Raw genomic sequence first — 15,366 nt, forward strand, 5'->3', positions numbered from 1 at the left:
ACTTAGTTGATTTTGTAGTAGTATATGTTTTTAAATCTCATTTCATATATAATAATTCCGACGGCTGAACGTTTTCTTCGTCACTAAGAAAGGTAAAGTCGGTCACTTAAAGAATAAGTGACCGACTATTGTCTGATTGGTTTACTTATTTAATTGCAACACAACATTAGAATAGGCACATGTGTCTCAAAGGTATAGATTTCCTTATAAAGTTGGCTTACTGGTTTGAAATAAATTGAATAATCCAAATGACGTATTTACCCAAGAGAGACTTACTGTACTTAGTATTGTTAAGGATTGGAATAACTGTTTGCAATTTTTGCCTTATATATTCGTTTTATAGTATATTTTTTACGTACTGCAATTTCTCATCGGTGGTATATATGTATGTTTTGAATTGAATTTAACATAATCCATATCAAAAAAAATACTTTTGGCTTCCCTTTTCTCATATATTACAAAAGAGCGGTTATTAATATCGTTCACCAATAGTGCTCTATACGATCTGGTTATCCCTTTCCTGAAACTTTCTCCCCAAGAATGTGATTTTTTTTAAGTTACTTTTAAACACAGCTGGATCAAAACCAGTAACTCGCAACAACACACTATCATCGTTTTCCTATCAACAGCTTCCATCCAATTCTAGACGATTGACTACCCACTGTCAAATCAGCTTTGTAACTCTGGATTGTCTACTGCCATCCAGAAGACAATCCAGAGTTGCAAAGCTGATTTGGTACCGGGTAGGGCATTGAGCTTGGATATATCTCTACCAGAGAAAGGGCGGACAAGCAGCAGATCGACGATCAACATTTAAGGAGTCACAATGCAATGAAAATTAAGAATATACAGGAAATCTTTCTCTATTAGTTGAGAATTACAAAAACTATAGAACGAAGTAATCTAAACGGCTGTCTAAAGTAGCTAAAAATTATTTCAACATACAAAGTTACAATCAAAAATTTGATGCAAGTGAAAGATAACGGGCAAAAACAATATTTTTCTGGGAAATAGGGTCGAGCGGGCGGTGCGGGCGGAATCCGAAGAGCTTATAAATAATGGCCATTGTTTCAGAGCTAATTACGTTCATTAGGACGGAAAAAGTGAGGCGTTTGAACTCCTCGAAGAAGCTCGGCGACCACCGGCTACAATGCTTTCAATCTTGATCTATTTTTCGGCCGTATGATATAAGTCAGTCAGATGATTCTTTTAACTAGGTGTTGATTCTCAACTGCTGTTATGTTCCTTCTCTTAATTTTAAGTAACGGTGGTTCTATCGGTACGTCAGAGACCTTTAAGTCTTTTTCTGGGTAATTAACAGTATTACTTACAACTTCATTAGCTGGTGTATTGACTAATGGTTGTTAATTCTCATGATCTTTTTGGTTTACCTCATCTTGTAAAGATTATTAATAAATTAAAACGCATTACTAAAAAAGTGAAATCTCTAGTTTGATAATATTTGCGACTAAAGGTAAATGGAAATTCTTGATCTATATATATGAAAAAAGAAAATGGTTAGGTTAGGTTAGAAAAACTTTTGTCAATGTCTTTATAAAATATGTAACATCGGGTAAAACAAATTTACACTCTTCGTCTGTTATTTATAAGGAATATGAAATAATGATAGATAATATACTTATTGACATATCGCGAGTAGGTTGCCCTGATAGATTGCGTGCGGATAGTGTAAAATAATTAAATTTTTAATTGAATTTATTAAATCTACTTCTCTCATTCGTCATTTCAAAAAATCGTGCACTAGATGAAAGAACCTACCCTGCAGGATCGAAAAACTTTCCCTTGTGTAATTGCCAGGTATAAGCAGGTGAGTACCTAAATGTTATAGAATGTGTGTCAGTGGAGCCCTACTTTGAAACATTTTGTAGCAGAACTGAGTAGCTAGAAGTTTGTTTACATAATATGTGCCTAGTTGCAAATAATTAACATGAGAGTTCACTGTAACATCGACTCATTACAAATCTATCCATAAACCAGCTGAAGTATTAGGATTGTATTGCGAAGCTGTCTGACTGGTCGCAGCGTGGGAACAGCGCCCGTGAATGGTTCGCCCGGGGGACTCGTCTCACTGTTACATTACTCCTGTTTCCTACCGCCCTATCACAAGGGAATAAGGCTCAGAATAAAGCCAGCCATAAAATAACAGTACCGTACCCTGATGCCGACCCACTGAGCCGCAATGGAAGGTGGAACTTATTATGATTTCCAAGACCAAACTTGTCGTTGAGCAGCTGAGTTGTCAGGAGAAGTCTACATAAGATTAACTGGATCGCTACGTTGTACTACGTGGGCTTGCGTTTTGCTTATTTTTGTGAGAATCTGTTACCTTTTCCCCCAAAATCGATGGATTATTGCGTACCCTTGTACTGTAGTTCTTCTTCTTCTATCGGTCCACCTGTCTGTATGTTATAGTTATTTCTATTATGAATTAAGGCTGTAGGGCATATTTAGAATACAAACGACTATGACAAAAACGAAATTTGAGTTCAAGTGTGGGAATTGTTTTGTTTGAGCTTAATTTCTCAAATTAAAGCAATTTCTTTTTTTGTACGACGAGACTTTCATTTGACTCCTTTGTATCCAAAACAGAATATAACACGGCCAAATGATTTGTTCACACAATACTGTAACATTCATATACCTATATATTCATGTACCTCATTTAGAACTCTAAATTTTATGTATCTTTCTAAGTTAACATTTTGTGGCAAAATTCAGAAGCGACGTCATCGTCTGCCGTATCTTTTTAATATATGAGATACTGTTATAGCAGGCGTCCCTCATCTCAATCTATAACGCAAATATCAGGCGGCACACCCACATAATCGCTCCACTCGCACACTTACTGAAGGAGGATGAAGGATGAGATCGGGGTTTTATATCCATCATTGCTGCCAGCATCTTGGACACTAGGCCTCGTTGCGGTGTCGAAGACGGTTAAAATTTAATATAGTTTAAATAGATTAGTTATCCTCCACCTGTTGGACCCATATCAAATGCAAGTTCAAAGAGCCTCGGGTAGGGAAAGACTAATATGAAATAGATCCTACTGTGCTAAAAAATGGTAGTTAGTTGTTCAATGGCGCATTACGTTAACATAAGTGGACTTAGGGAGATGAATGCTTTGCATTTTAAAATTGAAGGTCAAATGGCTTTATTTTATAAGTAGAACGCTTGAAATAGACATCATCAAATCTCGACGCGATCTGTCCAATCAGATAACGTCAGACAATACATCCTCTCAAAACTTTACTAGTGTGATCGTTTACTCACGCCATGCCATGTCCACCTGCCAAAGCATGGCAACAGGGCGTGGGAGAAAATTTACCCCCATTTTTTCAAAGTCAAAGTCAACAACCTCTTTACTCAAGTAGGCATAGATGGCAATTATAATGCTTACATTACAAGAAAAATGTTTATTATTTCCACACGCGCGCCAATTCTCGGAGAGTTTATAAAACTGTGGGAGAAGATTAAATTTAGGTTTTTTCCCCCGCGGAGAAAAATGCCTATACTAACCGCAAAGAGCTTCAGCAGCGGGGTTAACTAGTACACAAAGTGCGGAAAAATAGCGTTTTTCTAAATAGCTTCCAAGATACAATTTTATCTTGAATCTTAAGCGAATGAATCTAACAGCCAATTGGGGGCAAAAACTAGTCAATTTGAGTAAAGTAAAAAACTGTATTAATATAATCGGCTCCCATGCTAAGTTAAGGTCATGGGAACACTCGCCCGAGCATTTCCGCTGTCCGGTCCCACCGCTGGGAACCCATTGTCTCAAAATGGGTACATAATATTAAAATATACATAGACCGCTACATTTTATAAGAAATGAGTTAGTAGGTTTATCTACCTTGAGGCAAAAGGCGAATTCATTTAATAATACTCACTTTGTATATATAATTTCTTTTATGAAATTAGCACGGTTAAATGCATAGGAAATTAATTTATACAAACGGAAAGAGAACAAAAGAAAGAACTACATAAAGTTAAGGTTAGGATTGTTATATCTTCTAGTAACTGTGCTATGTTCTTACATAATCAGGTTAAATTCAAAAGGGAAAATACGGAGTTTAAAATTAATGGACATGTCCCACCCAGTCAGCGAGTTTTTGACTCCGACGACATTTTGTACCTCTCTTACTCAACACTGTACTTACTAGTCACTTACCATCGGGTAAGGTCGTAGCTAAGCTGAATCTAGATTGAATAAAAAAGCTTCGGTGTCAATAAACTTTGCGACTGTCCACTTCCACTCTCTAGCGAATCGGTAAAACCCAATGTATGAACTATCTATTAACTTAATGCTAACTGGATATAGAATACACACAACTAAGACAATTTTAGGCTACGTTGTCGCAACGTCGGGACCTTTGTGATCAACACTCAAAAAAATATGATAAGTTATGATGAGAGAAACCTATCATTTGGTTGCCGTAGCAAAGATGCCTATGTTAAAATCTCGTCTTCTACTTCTTTTGCTTTTTGGCATTTAGGTGATTGGGAAATTTCTTTGAAGTGACAACAAAATCGTTTTAAACGTTAAATTTTAATGACAAAGTCAAAAGTTGAAACAAAAATCAAAGATGTATCTGTTTAACTTTACCACATATCTCTGCTATTTTAAAATTCAAATAAAAGGTTATTATAATTTTTATTGACTTATTGAGTAGATTTTGAGAATTTTACAAAAAAGTCAGTTTAGCCCTATAACTCTCTGAATCAAAGAAAAAGAAACAGCATTGTAAAATTCGAAATTTAAACTTGATAATAAATAACGCCGTACTTGAGTCTATTTTATAATTACGGTGTTAAATAATAAAGTTAATTTAAAAAAGAATAAGTCAGTTTTGTGCTCTATTTCCAAAGTGCTTTCAACGGATATCCCACAAGCTTTTGGTAGTAAATCAGAGTAAAACGGAATTGGCTTCAAATAAAATTAACAATTCTTGTACCGGTTATACAAACATCTGTACTGGCAGTCATTCACTATGATATCACGATTGCCACCACCAATGGCAACACTTTATCACTAGACAATAAAGTCTATAATACGATGACGAATTTTATTTAAAGATTTAATATTATGGACAGAGGAGTACTTCTATAACGTGGTCAAACGGCTCATTATTGAATGGTTATTTTAAATTAGCGCTTTGTATTTTAGAAGGTCCTTATTACAATGGCATATAGTTGACTTTAAACTGGTTTTCTCATGGAATGATAGCAGAATAGCGGTCACATTTGCATATATTATCTCTACGAGTGGCAGGAATGGTGTGTCCGAGTACTTTTTCGGTGTAGGTTGACTGACGTAATGTTGTTTGTGTCGCAAACTATTTTACCGTATACCTCAAAGCTTAGAAGCCAATGGTATCATGTTTTGGGCCACCCACATAATGTTCTATGAAATGAAAAACTATGTGACTTATGTTTGAGCAATAATGTTATTATTTATCTTAAAAATTGTTAATATGCATAGCACCATTATTAGAGATCTATAGTAGGTATTTCTACCAACCAATTTGTATACAAATAAATACACATATTTACATGGTAAAATGTAGAAGCAGTGATAGCCTAGTGGGTAAGGCTTCAGATTTCTTTTCGTGGATACCGAGTTCGAACTCCGGCACGTACCATTGACTTTTCGGAGTTGTGTGCGTTTTAATTTAAGCAGTTTAAATATCGAGGAAATTTGCATGCCTGAGAGTTCTTCACAACAGTCTTAACGGTGTGTGACAGTAACAGGTACAGGTTTGCAAAGCGAATAATCCAGAAATTATTATTTAACCTTATTAGGTTATTGAAATACCAACCACCAAGGGATATAGCGTTCAGATACGATTCTGTGTAATGAGATGACTCGTTGGTTACAGTTCTGGGTGTGTATTGCTTGCTCCGATACACAGCTCGCACCGATTCTGTCTTAATAAAAATTACATGGCTTTATGGAAATACTTATTTATCATAATTACTTACTAATAGATAACTGTTATTTTCATACAAATTAAGGATAATTTTAGACAGAAAAAATTAGGACAAAGAAGCATCGAATTTTCATGATAAGATTTATTTATTAAACAATTTTGCTTTTAAAACACTTCTACCTTTTTAGAGTAATTATATAGCTATCGACTCAAGTCTGAAATGTAACATAGTAAAATTGATATTACTATCTATGTTAAAGGATATAGTAGGTATGTGCTATATAAATATTGCTGAAAGATATGGCTGAATTTACACAAGAGTTCGGCTTTTCATATAAAGCGTTTTTTAGTAGAAGTAGACCGCGGGAAACCCATTATTTAAACAGGTAAGTAATAGTTACATCTAACCTGTAGTTAATCCTCCTAGACAATATCTTCGGGTGGCGCGACTTAAAATAAAGACAGTTTACAACGTGAATTTCTAGTTCCGACTAACCATAAATAAAACACCACAAGAAGTTAAAATAATGAATGTGCATGGTAAGTACACATTAGAAATTTTAATTTATGTACATAAAAATATAAGAAAATTTTTAAAGAACAATATGAATATTAGAAGTAAAAATAAACTCGTGCAATTTACTAAGCTACATAAAAGTCATTAAGGGAAATTGTATATTTTTGGAAATATAATAAATAAATATTTGAGATGTCTCTCGAAAAATTCTAAGTATATAAAACTTAAGCCTATAGAAAAGCTATAGGCTTAAGTTTTATATGCTTAATAATATTATTAAGTCTTACTTAAACGATAAAAAGCTTGGTCAATGTCAATTATTATTTACCCTCTGCTAAATATTAACTGTGATATAGTGATAACAAAAAAAAATAGTTATAGTATTAGTTTGCTGTGGGCTTTTCTTCTAGACCGGTGGCGAACGGAACCCTTCTAGACTTAGATTTAAGTCGGGGATGTTCCCCAAAAGTTATCACCATCACCTCAGAACAATTAAGTAAACATGTATGTATGAAAGCTTCATAAGTGCCTGTGAATAGTCCTACATGTTTAAATAATTTTTGAACTCTCAATAATATACCAGCAGGGGCCAACTATTAAGCGACACTATGGGCAATTGAGCTTCAATTATGAGATCTAGGTCTAGGTATAATTATTTCACGCACCACAAAGGCCGGATCTTTAGATAAAACCTTCAAAAATGTTACGAAAACTAAGCAATTATGAGCATGTGCTAGCTTTTTAGCTAGTGCGATCAGATTAGCTTAGACCTTGCTTCTTTGAATAAATATCAACCGACTTTGGAAACATACAAGCGAAGTATGTAGTAGATACCTACAGACTCAGATATTTATGGTTATTTCCAATATATTTAAAATAATAAATATATATGTAAAAGAAAAAGTGTGTGGGTATGTTCCGTATAGGCTCCGAAACGGCAGAACCGATTTTAATGAAACTTTCAGGGAATCTCCGGTTTGACCTGGCAAGTAATCCTGTAAAGTTTGGTGACGATCGGAGCACTCCTATTTTTGAACTGTCAAATACAGCTTTTATTTACTATGATGATATTCTATTGTTGTGTATACATGGGTGTAGATAGTGATCTTCACCCGCTCGAGAAGAGAATAGAAGAGAATGAATATGGAGAGAAATAAATGATTTAATATATTATGAGACTTAAATTAAAAATTTAATGATTGTTTAAATAAAATAAAGCAAAATCTAGCCCGGCAAAGCGAGCAGGGTACGCTAGTTCATTATAAAAATAAACTTAAGTCTATAAAAGCAATAAGTCGACATAGACAATCGACTTAGTAGAAACGAACAATAATTAGTGATATCTGCGTATAATCTGAGAAAAGTACAGAAATCCTTCGTAGGAATGGGTTTTTAAACCATGTATTAAAATACATTTAACCAATCGTGGTTACTACACGATTGATAAAATGTTTGATTGAATGAATGTTTGAATGATTCTTAACAACGAGGCTGCTTGGAAGCAGGCCGCTCCACTCTCATCTCTCACAAGATAGAAACATTCTAAAGATTGTTAGACTGTAAATAGATGTTGAAAAAGAATGCTGGGTTTCTCACCGGCTTTTTTTCGGTAGAATCAGCCTTCTAACCGGTGACAGAGTGACTACAAACAGACTGACTTGACGATTTAAAGGTGCTTAAAGGGTCTACTTGAAAAATGTAAATTTTGATTATTTTTCTTTTGTTTCGTTATACGGTGATGTAACAGAAACTTGTTTATGTATTAACTTTGCTTTTTAGTTTTATAAATATTATTTAAGAAGATACTTTCATAAATAATATACCATTTCGGAATATATTCTGCATTCACCATATCTCGACGTGTTGGACCCTTTAAAGGTTACGATGCCAGAGATGTAAGACGGTATTACTTCCCAGGACGAGCATCTACGACATCTACTCCTCAGTTAACGGCACTTTATATTACGTGCAGCTTGCATGTCCCACGAAGTGATGCTCTTTTTTTAGGTTTTCAACTTACCATCCATCTGGGCCATCTCATAGGTCTGTCAATAATTAGTATAACAAAAATTAAAAAAAATACTGTCTGACTAATTCATCATCATCACCATCACATCAACCGATAGACGTCCACAGCTGGACATAGGTCTTTTGTAGGGAGTTCCAAGTTCCACGGTTCTGAGCCGCTTGGAGCCAGCGGCTACCTGCGACGCGCTTAATGTCGTCTGCCCACCTCGTTGGAGGCGCACCAACGCTGCGCTTACCAGTTCGGGGCTGCCATTCCAGCACCTTGGGACCCCAACGTCCATCCTTTGGTCTGACTAATTAGATATACATAATTTCAGATAGTCTTAAGAACGGCCGATATCCCCCCAGCAGTAGAGTTCTCAGAGCCTTGGGTGAGTACTTTGTAGAGTTAATAATTACATTTATTTCTGTACTTATTGTGACATCAATTCACTTCTAAATTTGAAGATGTTTGTTATTTCTGTCGGGCGTTCCAATGGGCATATAACTGGTTATCACTAGAGAGGTGGTGTTATATAACTATACTACCAAAAAGTGGCAGCCAACGAGAGGAGATTTTGGGACGGCAGTCGCGAATAAAACCGGAACGCCACAAATCCAGGGACCGATGCAATCTGATTCACATAGAGTCAGTAACTGTCTTTAGTAGATGGTTATACTCGTGAATGCATACTAATTTCGATTGTATCAAGAGTATCCGTATATACATTTAGCTACCAATAGTGGTTCCGGAGTATAATGTATACCAAACCTTGAAAAAGTTAGAATTACCTGTGTATACTGTCAAAACTCCGATAGACAAAACACAATTGCTTATTTCTGCAATACTTATTTACTGTAAACGCAGATGATGGATTTCACAGTTCTACTTGCTTGGGGCCTGAGTAACTTTTAATGATCACAATATTGATAAGATTAATTTATATGACAGCAGAATGTGGACTTTCCTTCGGGGGGTCGAGTTCGAATCCCGGTACATGCCTCAAACTTTTAGAGTCTTATGCGTTTTACGCAATTAAATTTCACTTGCTTCAACGGTGAAAGAAAACGTCCTGAGGAAAACCTGCATGATTGCAGTTCTGAGTTCTCCATAATGTCCTAAAGGCGTGTGAGTTCTAACCACTAGTAATCTTTCTCTTTAAATGTTACAGGCAAATCTGACCAGCAAGCAGGGTGCCTGTACGAAGGGCGATGGTACGTCGCCGGCTCATCCGTGCGCACACGTGAGGCTTGCCTGTCGTGCGCGTGCGCTCACGGCGCGCTGTCATGCCGCCGCCGCACGTGTGCAACGCTGCCAGAACCACCACCGAGATGCCATGTGATACATCACCGGGGAGAGTGCTGTCCCGAACTACGATGCCCTGGTTAGTAGCTCCAGTTTTTGTAAAATACGAAGAAAACCCTTTAAATAAAAAGCAAAAATGTATTCAACCAAAGAGGCTACAACCGCTACGTTACGAAATTATATGAACAACACGAACATTTTGAGCGTATACACTTTATAATCAGTGAATTTTGGTATGAGATTATCGTTCCAGCATCCTGGCCCTAACATTCATGTTCAGCTTCACAATTTGTTGACCTATGTGTGTACCTATATGAACGCATACGTAATGCTTTCGGCAATGTATCTGTACGACTCATGTTTTGCCCTTTAAAAAAAGAATATATTCGTGTACAATCTGTTTATCTATATTTCAGATGGCGTAAAACACAAACATGGAGCGACTGGTAGACTAGATGATGCAGATATCGACACTCCGACGTCACTGGGCCACGGTATATATCTATAATACACTTGTGATGACCACCGATGCTAAAACAGCGGCTTCATAATAAATTGAATAATGAGTGTTCCCAGCGTGCGTGGAAGGAGGGACGGTGTACGCTGCCGGCTCGGCCATGAGTTCCAACACGGCTTGCGAGCAGTGCTTCTGCCTCGGCGGGGCTCGGCGCTGCGTCCGGCCGCGCTGTCTGCCTCCGCCGCCTGGCTGCAGAGCGAGACCGGCTTCCGGCGCCTGCTGTCCGCAACGCTACTACTGCGAGCATGTTACAAAGCCTGTAGACGAAACCAACTTGCATGGTAAGACCTCATTGCATGCATTGCACATCCGACAGTGCAGTTGCAGAAGCAAAAATGCTTCCTTGAAACTTTCCTTAAGTATTTCATCTCAATTTATTCCTAGTATGATTTGTTGGATCTGCCATCGGATCTACTTAGAATTGCAAGAAGCTAGAAATTAACATAATGACAAAAAAACATTAGTCAAGAGATACTTAACTTAAGTCCTTGAAAACAAGACAAAACCTAATTGGCCATGAGGTGAAATTTCATTCAACCAGTCAGCGTTATCTCATAGTCATAAGTACATTAATTGTGTAAAATTTCATAGTTTAAAAATGAATTTCAGATTGCGTTACTCCTGAGGGTGCTTGGGCAATGGAAGGAGAGCGGATAAAGTCAGCAGAGATCGGTTTAGAATGCATCCAGTGCTTCTGCCTGCGCGGGTCCATCAGATGTCAGCACCTGTCCTGCGCCCCCTCGTTACAAGGTTGCACGCCCTTAGTCCAACCGGGCCAGTGCTGTCCCCATCAATATCAATGCGACCGACACAGCAATGGTATGCTTAAGTTTATTGCATTATATTTTGTACGGTATCTGTTCGTTACACAACAGATACCGTAATAATTTGCATAAACACAATTCATGCAAATTGTTTAATATAATGTACTCTTTTTTCATTTTCCAGGTACAAAATTCAGCTTACACCCTCAACGCCAGAACATTTTGATGGCTTTAAAAGATGAAAATAGATCATTTCACACATCAAAATCAACAAAACGTGAGACTACAATGAAAGAACATAGTACAGTAACAGATAAAAGCACAGTAGCTGTTACTAAAAAAGATTTAGGTACCACATCCAAGGTAAAAAGAGAAACTGAACTCCCGCAGAATACTAGTTCAAGCATAAAAACGGACAAAAGTGAGATGATTACTGCGACAACAGCACAGTCAACTCAAAAATTAAATGAAGTTACACCAGCTACGATCACTAAGATTGAAACCACAACTGTACCCGTTTCTTCGCCAGACCTTCCTACAGAGCAGCCTGCGGGATCAGTAAAAGTCATAATTAATGGGACAATAAACTGTACCACAGAACTATCTTCCACATCTTTACTTTTAAACATATCAGATACCAACAATACTGTCTGGATAGACAGCCAGACTCAACCACGGATACCGATTATGAATACCATTGATGTTGAAAGTCATACGTTTCCACCCAATGATATCATAACTGAAGGAAGTTATAAAGAAGAATTTGATGACAATGACACGTTTACTATCAATGTAACCAGCTCTCTAAGGACTAATACAAGTCATTCAACAACATCAACGACCATAAAACCAAAGTCTGATGTACCAAAAACTGTCCCACCTGCACTTGGGAAATTAAATGTTTCGAAAACAAAGAAAGATGAATACGATTATGATTACACAGAACCAACACTACCTCCCTCACTACCGAATTTAAAGTAAGTATCTGAAGTTTTTTTTTTACTATAGTTAATCTTTAAACTGTATTATAAAACAGTCTACACTTTCAGAATTATTCCTTTTGTAGCAGCTGACGCAGTAGTAGAAGAAGAAGTATCGTCAAAGGAAACTCTTGATTACTCTGTACTGGATAGAGAAGACAAGTTTCCAGTGTATTATCCTAACAAAGAAACAGAAGACACAATATATGCAACGCGTAAAGTAGACGTATACAATCCTACCCAATATCCAATATTTATTTCAAAGAAGGTTGAACCACAGTATCCAAGCTTGACTCAAGATACCGAGGAAGTGAATGTACATTATCCAAGCATTACAAATGATATGGCCGCTCCTGTTCAAGAATACACAGTCACTGCTTCGTTAGGAAATTCCGCTAAGATGAACTATAAAGGCGAAAACCAAGAACCTGCAACAAACACCCAATTCGAAGTAGAACCTCCAGCTGGAAATTTATTTTCACCTCCAGTAGAGACGGAAGGTTTGTGGTTTCTTAAATTGTTCTAATAAAATAAAGTAAATTTTGTGTACAAAATTCATGATTTTTTTTAATTTTAGGTGGGTTTGTACCTAAGGGCCCAGGAATTATGGACGACTATTATTCTGTTTATTCCAGTACTCCACCTGGAAATATTATGCCTCATTTAACAACATCAATGCAGTTGGAGCCTAAAGGTAATGGTTCTAGTTACAAGTTGCCTTTAGAAGTTTTAGTCATATTTATGGTTAAAAATAAATAATAATCTTTCCATACTGCAGGAGGCCGAGTTTAGCGCACCTGTAACTTATGTGCGTTTTAACTAATTAAAATATCACTTGCTCAACGGAAACATCGTGAGGGAATTTGCATGCCTGAGAATCCTCCATAATGATCTCAAAGGCGGGTGAAGTCTACTAATCCGCACTGGCCAGCGAGGTGGACTACCCTTCTCATTGTGGGAAAAAAATCGTTCCCTGTAGGGGTCAGTAATGGGTGAATATGATCATGATGATTCATACTTTCGTTTTCTAATTACAGATGAATGCATCTCTAGCGACGGGAGACACGTTTCAGAAGGCGAATCAATATCCATTTCTTGCTCAATATGTACTTGTGCGTGGGGAGAGTTGCACTGCTCTCCTCGACCATGCAATACGCCAGCAGGATGCAGCAGAAAGGCTGCAAGTATGAGCACCACTGATTTATGCTGTGGTGAATTGATTTGTGATAAATGTAAGTATTGCCCTTGTTTACATTACATGTTTTATTTAAGTTCTAGCAGTTCCCTGCGACTTTGTCCGCTTACAAATTTTCATCCTCAGAACAGTCGCGTTACAACGTCCGGCTGTTGCCTACATGCCTAGGAGTCGTAGCGTGATTAACAACACTGACGACTGTTTTTAATCACGCTACGAAGAATGTAGACTCCCTCCTAAATTGAGACGAAACAATATTAATCTGTCTTGAAGTTACAGAGTTTAGCGCGTTCTAAGAAATAAACTTTGATTCCTATTTAACCCAAAATTGAAATTTTTATAAATCAACAATCTACATACATATTTTACACGTCCTACTTTATTTGTTACTTAGAAGCTAAAGTAGTTTGGTGGACATAAAACGCAAGATTAAGCGCTTTCATACAAACTTTCATCCCCTATTTGGTTTCTTTAGCAATAGAATTTTCTAAAACTATGGGATACCAATAACCTTTCTTAAAGAGTGTTAACATTTTATACCTCAGCGTTTTAGGTTTTGTGTTGATATATCAGTCAGTCAGGACTATGTATTTTATAAATACAGATAACTATATAAAAATACCATGCAGTAATTAAAAACTATAAGTATTACCCACTTACGAGCTTTTAAATTTTTTTTTTAGTGAACAAGACAACATCCATGCCAATAATGATATCTCAAAATATTTACAAACAAAACGAGTCTGAAATAACTAATAAATACGAAAAAGTATCATTCACTTACCAAGAAAGTACAACCACACCACGAAATGACACAAATAATGATAGAGTACATATGGATATGAATTTACAAAAGAATATTTCTGAAACGAATGAAAGATTTGTTGGCACGATACCAGAAACTTTGATAACCTCCAGTTCTACTGAAAAAACTGTTTTATATACCTCAAGTGAAACTCCTATTAGTGGGGCTTTCGATAATAATACCCATTCTCTGGAATATGATGATGAAGATGATGACGAGGGATTTTCCTTAGGAAGCGTTTTAAAGCTATTGCTCAGTGAAACATACGACACAACAACTGCAGCACCGAAAAAGAAATTAACTACAGTCCTCACAAGCACAACACCTAGAATAACTACGACTGTTCCAACAACTAATAGAAAATTATTTACTTCATCTGATAGTGGTTTCGTCCCTGTTACTCACCGTTCACCTTACATCCCACCAAAAAAGTTATATCCGCAAAATACTATAAACAGAATTGACCACCTTGTACTCGGAGAGTCAAATGCGATTAGAAAGTCTACTTCGAAACCAACGTACAAGCCTGTAACTCAATCTACAACAAGAAAAATGTTGACCAATAAAACTACTCAGCAGCCTATTACTACGAAGACTGTAGAGATTTCAAGTAAAGAAGGCTTTGGAGGGCATCCTGTTGAGGTGCGTCCTCCTATTGGAAATTTTATACCCGGGTTGGGATTAGGTTTACCTAAACTCGCTGGATGCAATATTTACGGCCGAATGTATCGAGTGGGTAGAATCATTGCCGAGTTGTCATCTCCATGCCAAGAATGTAAATGTACCGAACTCGGTGTTCAGTGTCGATCGCTTAGTTGCTAACAGTATTGCGGTGCATTTGAATAATACCTTTCAATGATAAGTGATAATTTATGTAAATAGCAAACGCGTACAAAGACAAATCAACGGTGACCATGATTGATTATTTAGATAGATTGAACTGTGAAGTTCTCATACATATAATTTAAATTAATTTTTGTACAGTGCATGATTGTGAGTATGTGTGTGTGAATGGGGTTTTAGATATAACTTTTATTTTAAGTGTTTAAATGACATTGCCTAAAACTTACCGTAAACAGCCGTTCAATCAAACGGCCTTTGATCTCAAATAGTAATACCTGCATTGCAATAATAGGATCGTACTTTTGACTTTTAAATATAACACGCTTGCCAGAACAGTATCATGAAATAGACATCTTATTTGCGTAATAAAACAATTGACTGATAAACTTTTGTTTTACTTTATCGACTTAAACAAGTCAGTCATGGTATTCATCGAAATAAAGAGTAAATTTTATTTGATAAATAAAAACATACGGAATTT

General features: G+C 36.6%; 1 protein-coding gene across 1 annotated transcript; it reads left to right on the forward strand.

Moving 5' to 3' along the window:
• The first annotated feature begins 6,478 nt into the window (after positions 1-6,478).
• Positions 6,479-15,220, forward strand: LOC120624325. Its single transcript, XM_039890789.1, has 12 exons — positions 6,479-6,491; positions 8,814-8,867; positions 9,648-9,860; positions 10,198-10,275; positions 10,349-10,579; positions 10,908-11,117; positions 11,247-12,039; positions 12,112-12,542; positions 12,620-12,736; positions 13,080-13,274; positions 13,921-14,542; positions 14,591-15,220. The coding sequence occupies exons 1-12, from the start codon at positions 6,479-6,481 to the stop codon at positions 14,862-14,864; spliced, it is 3,231 nt and encodes a 1,076-aa protein (XP_039746723.1). The 3' UTR covers positions 14,865-15,220.
• The last annotated feature ends 146 nt before the right edge of the window (positions 15,221-15,366 follow it).

This window comes from Pararge aegeria, chromosome 6 (genome assembly GCF_905163445.1).
Source record: "Pararge aegeria chromosome 6, ilParAegt1.1, whole genome shotgun sequence".
NCBI lineage: Eukaryota > Metazoa > Arthropoda > Insecta > Lepidoptera > Nymphalidae > Pararge > Pararge aegeria.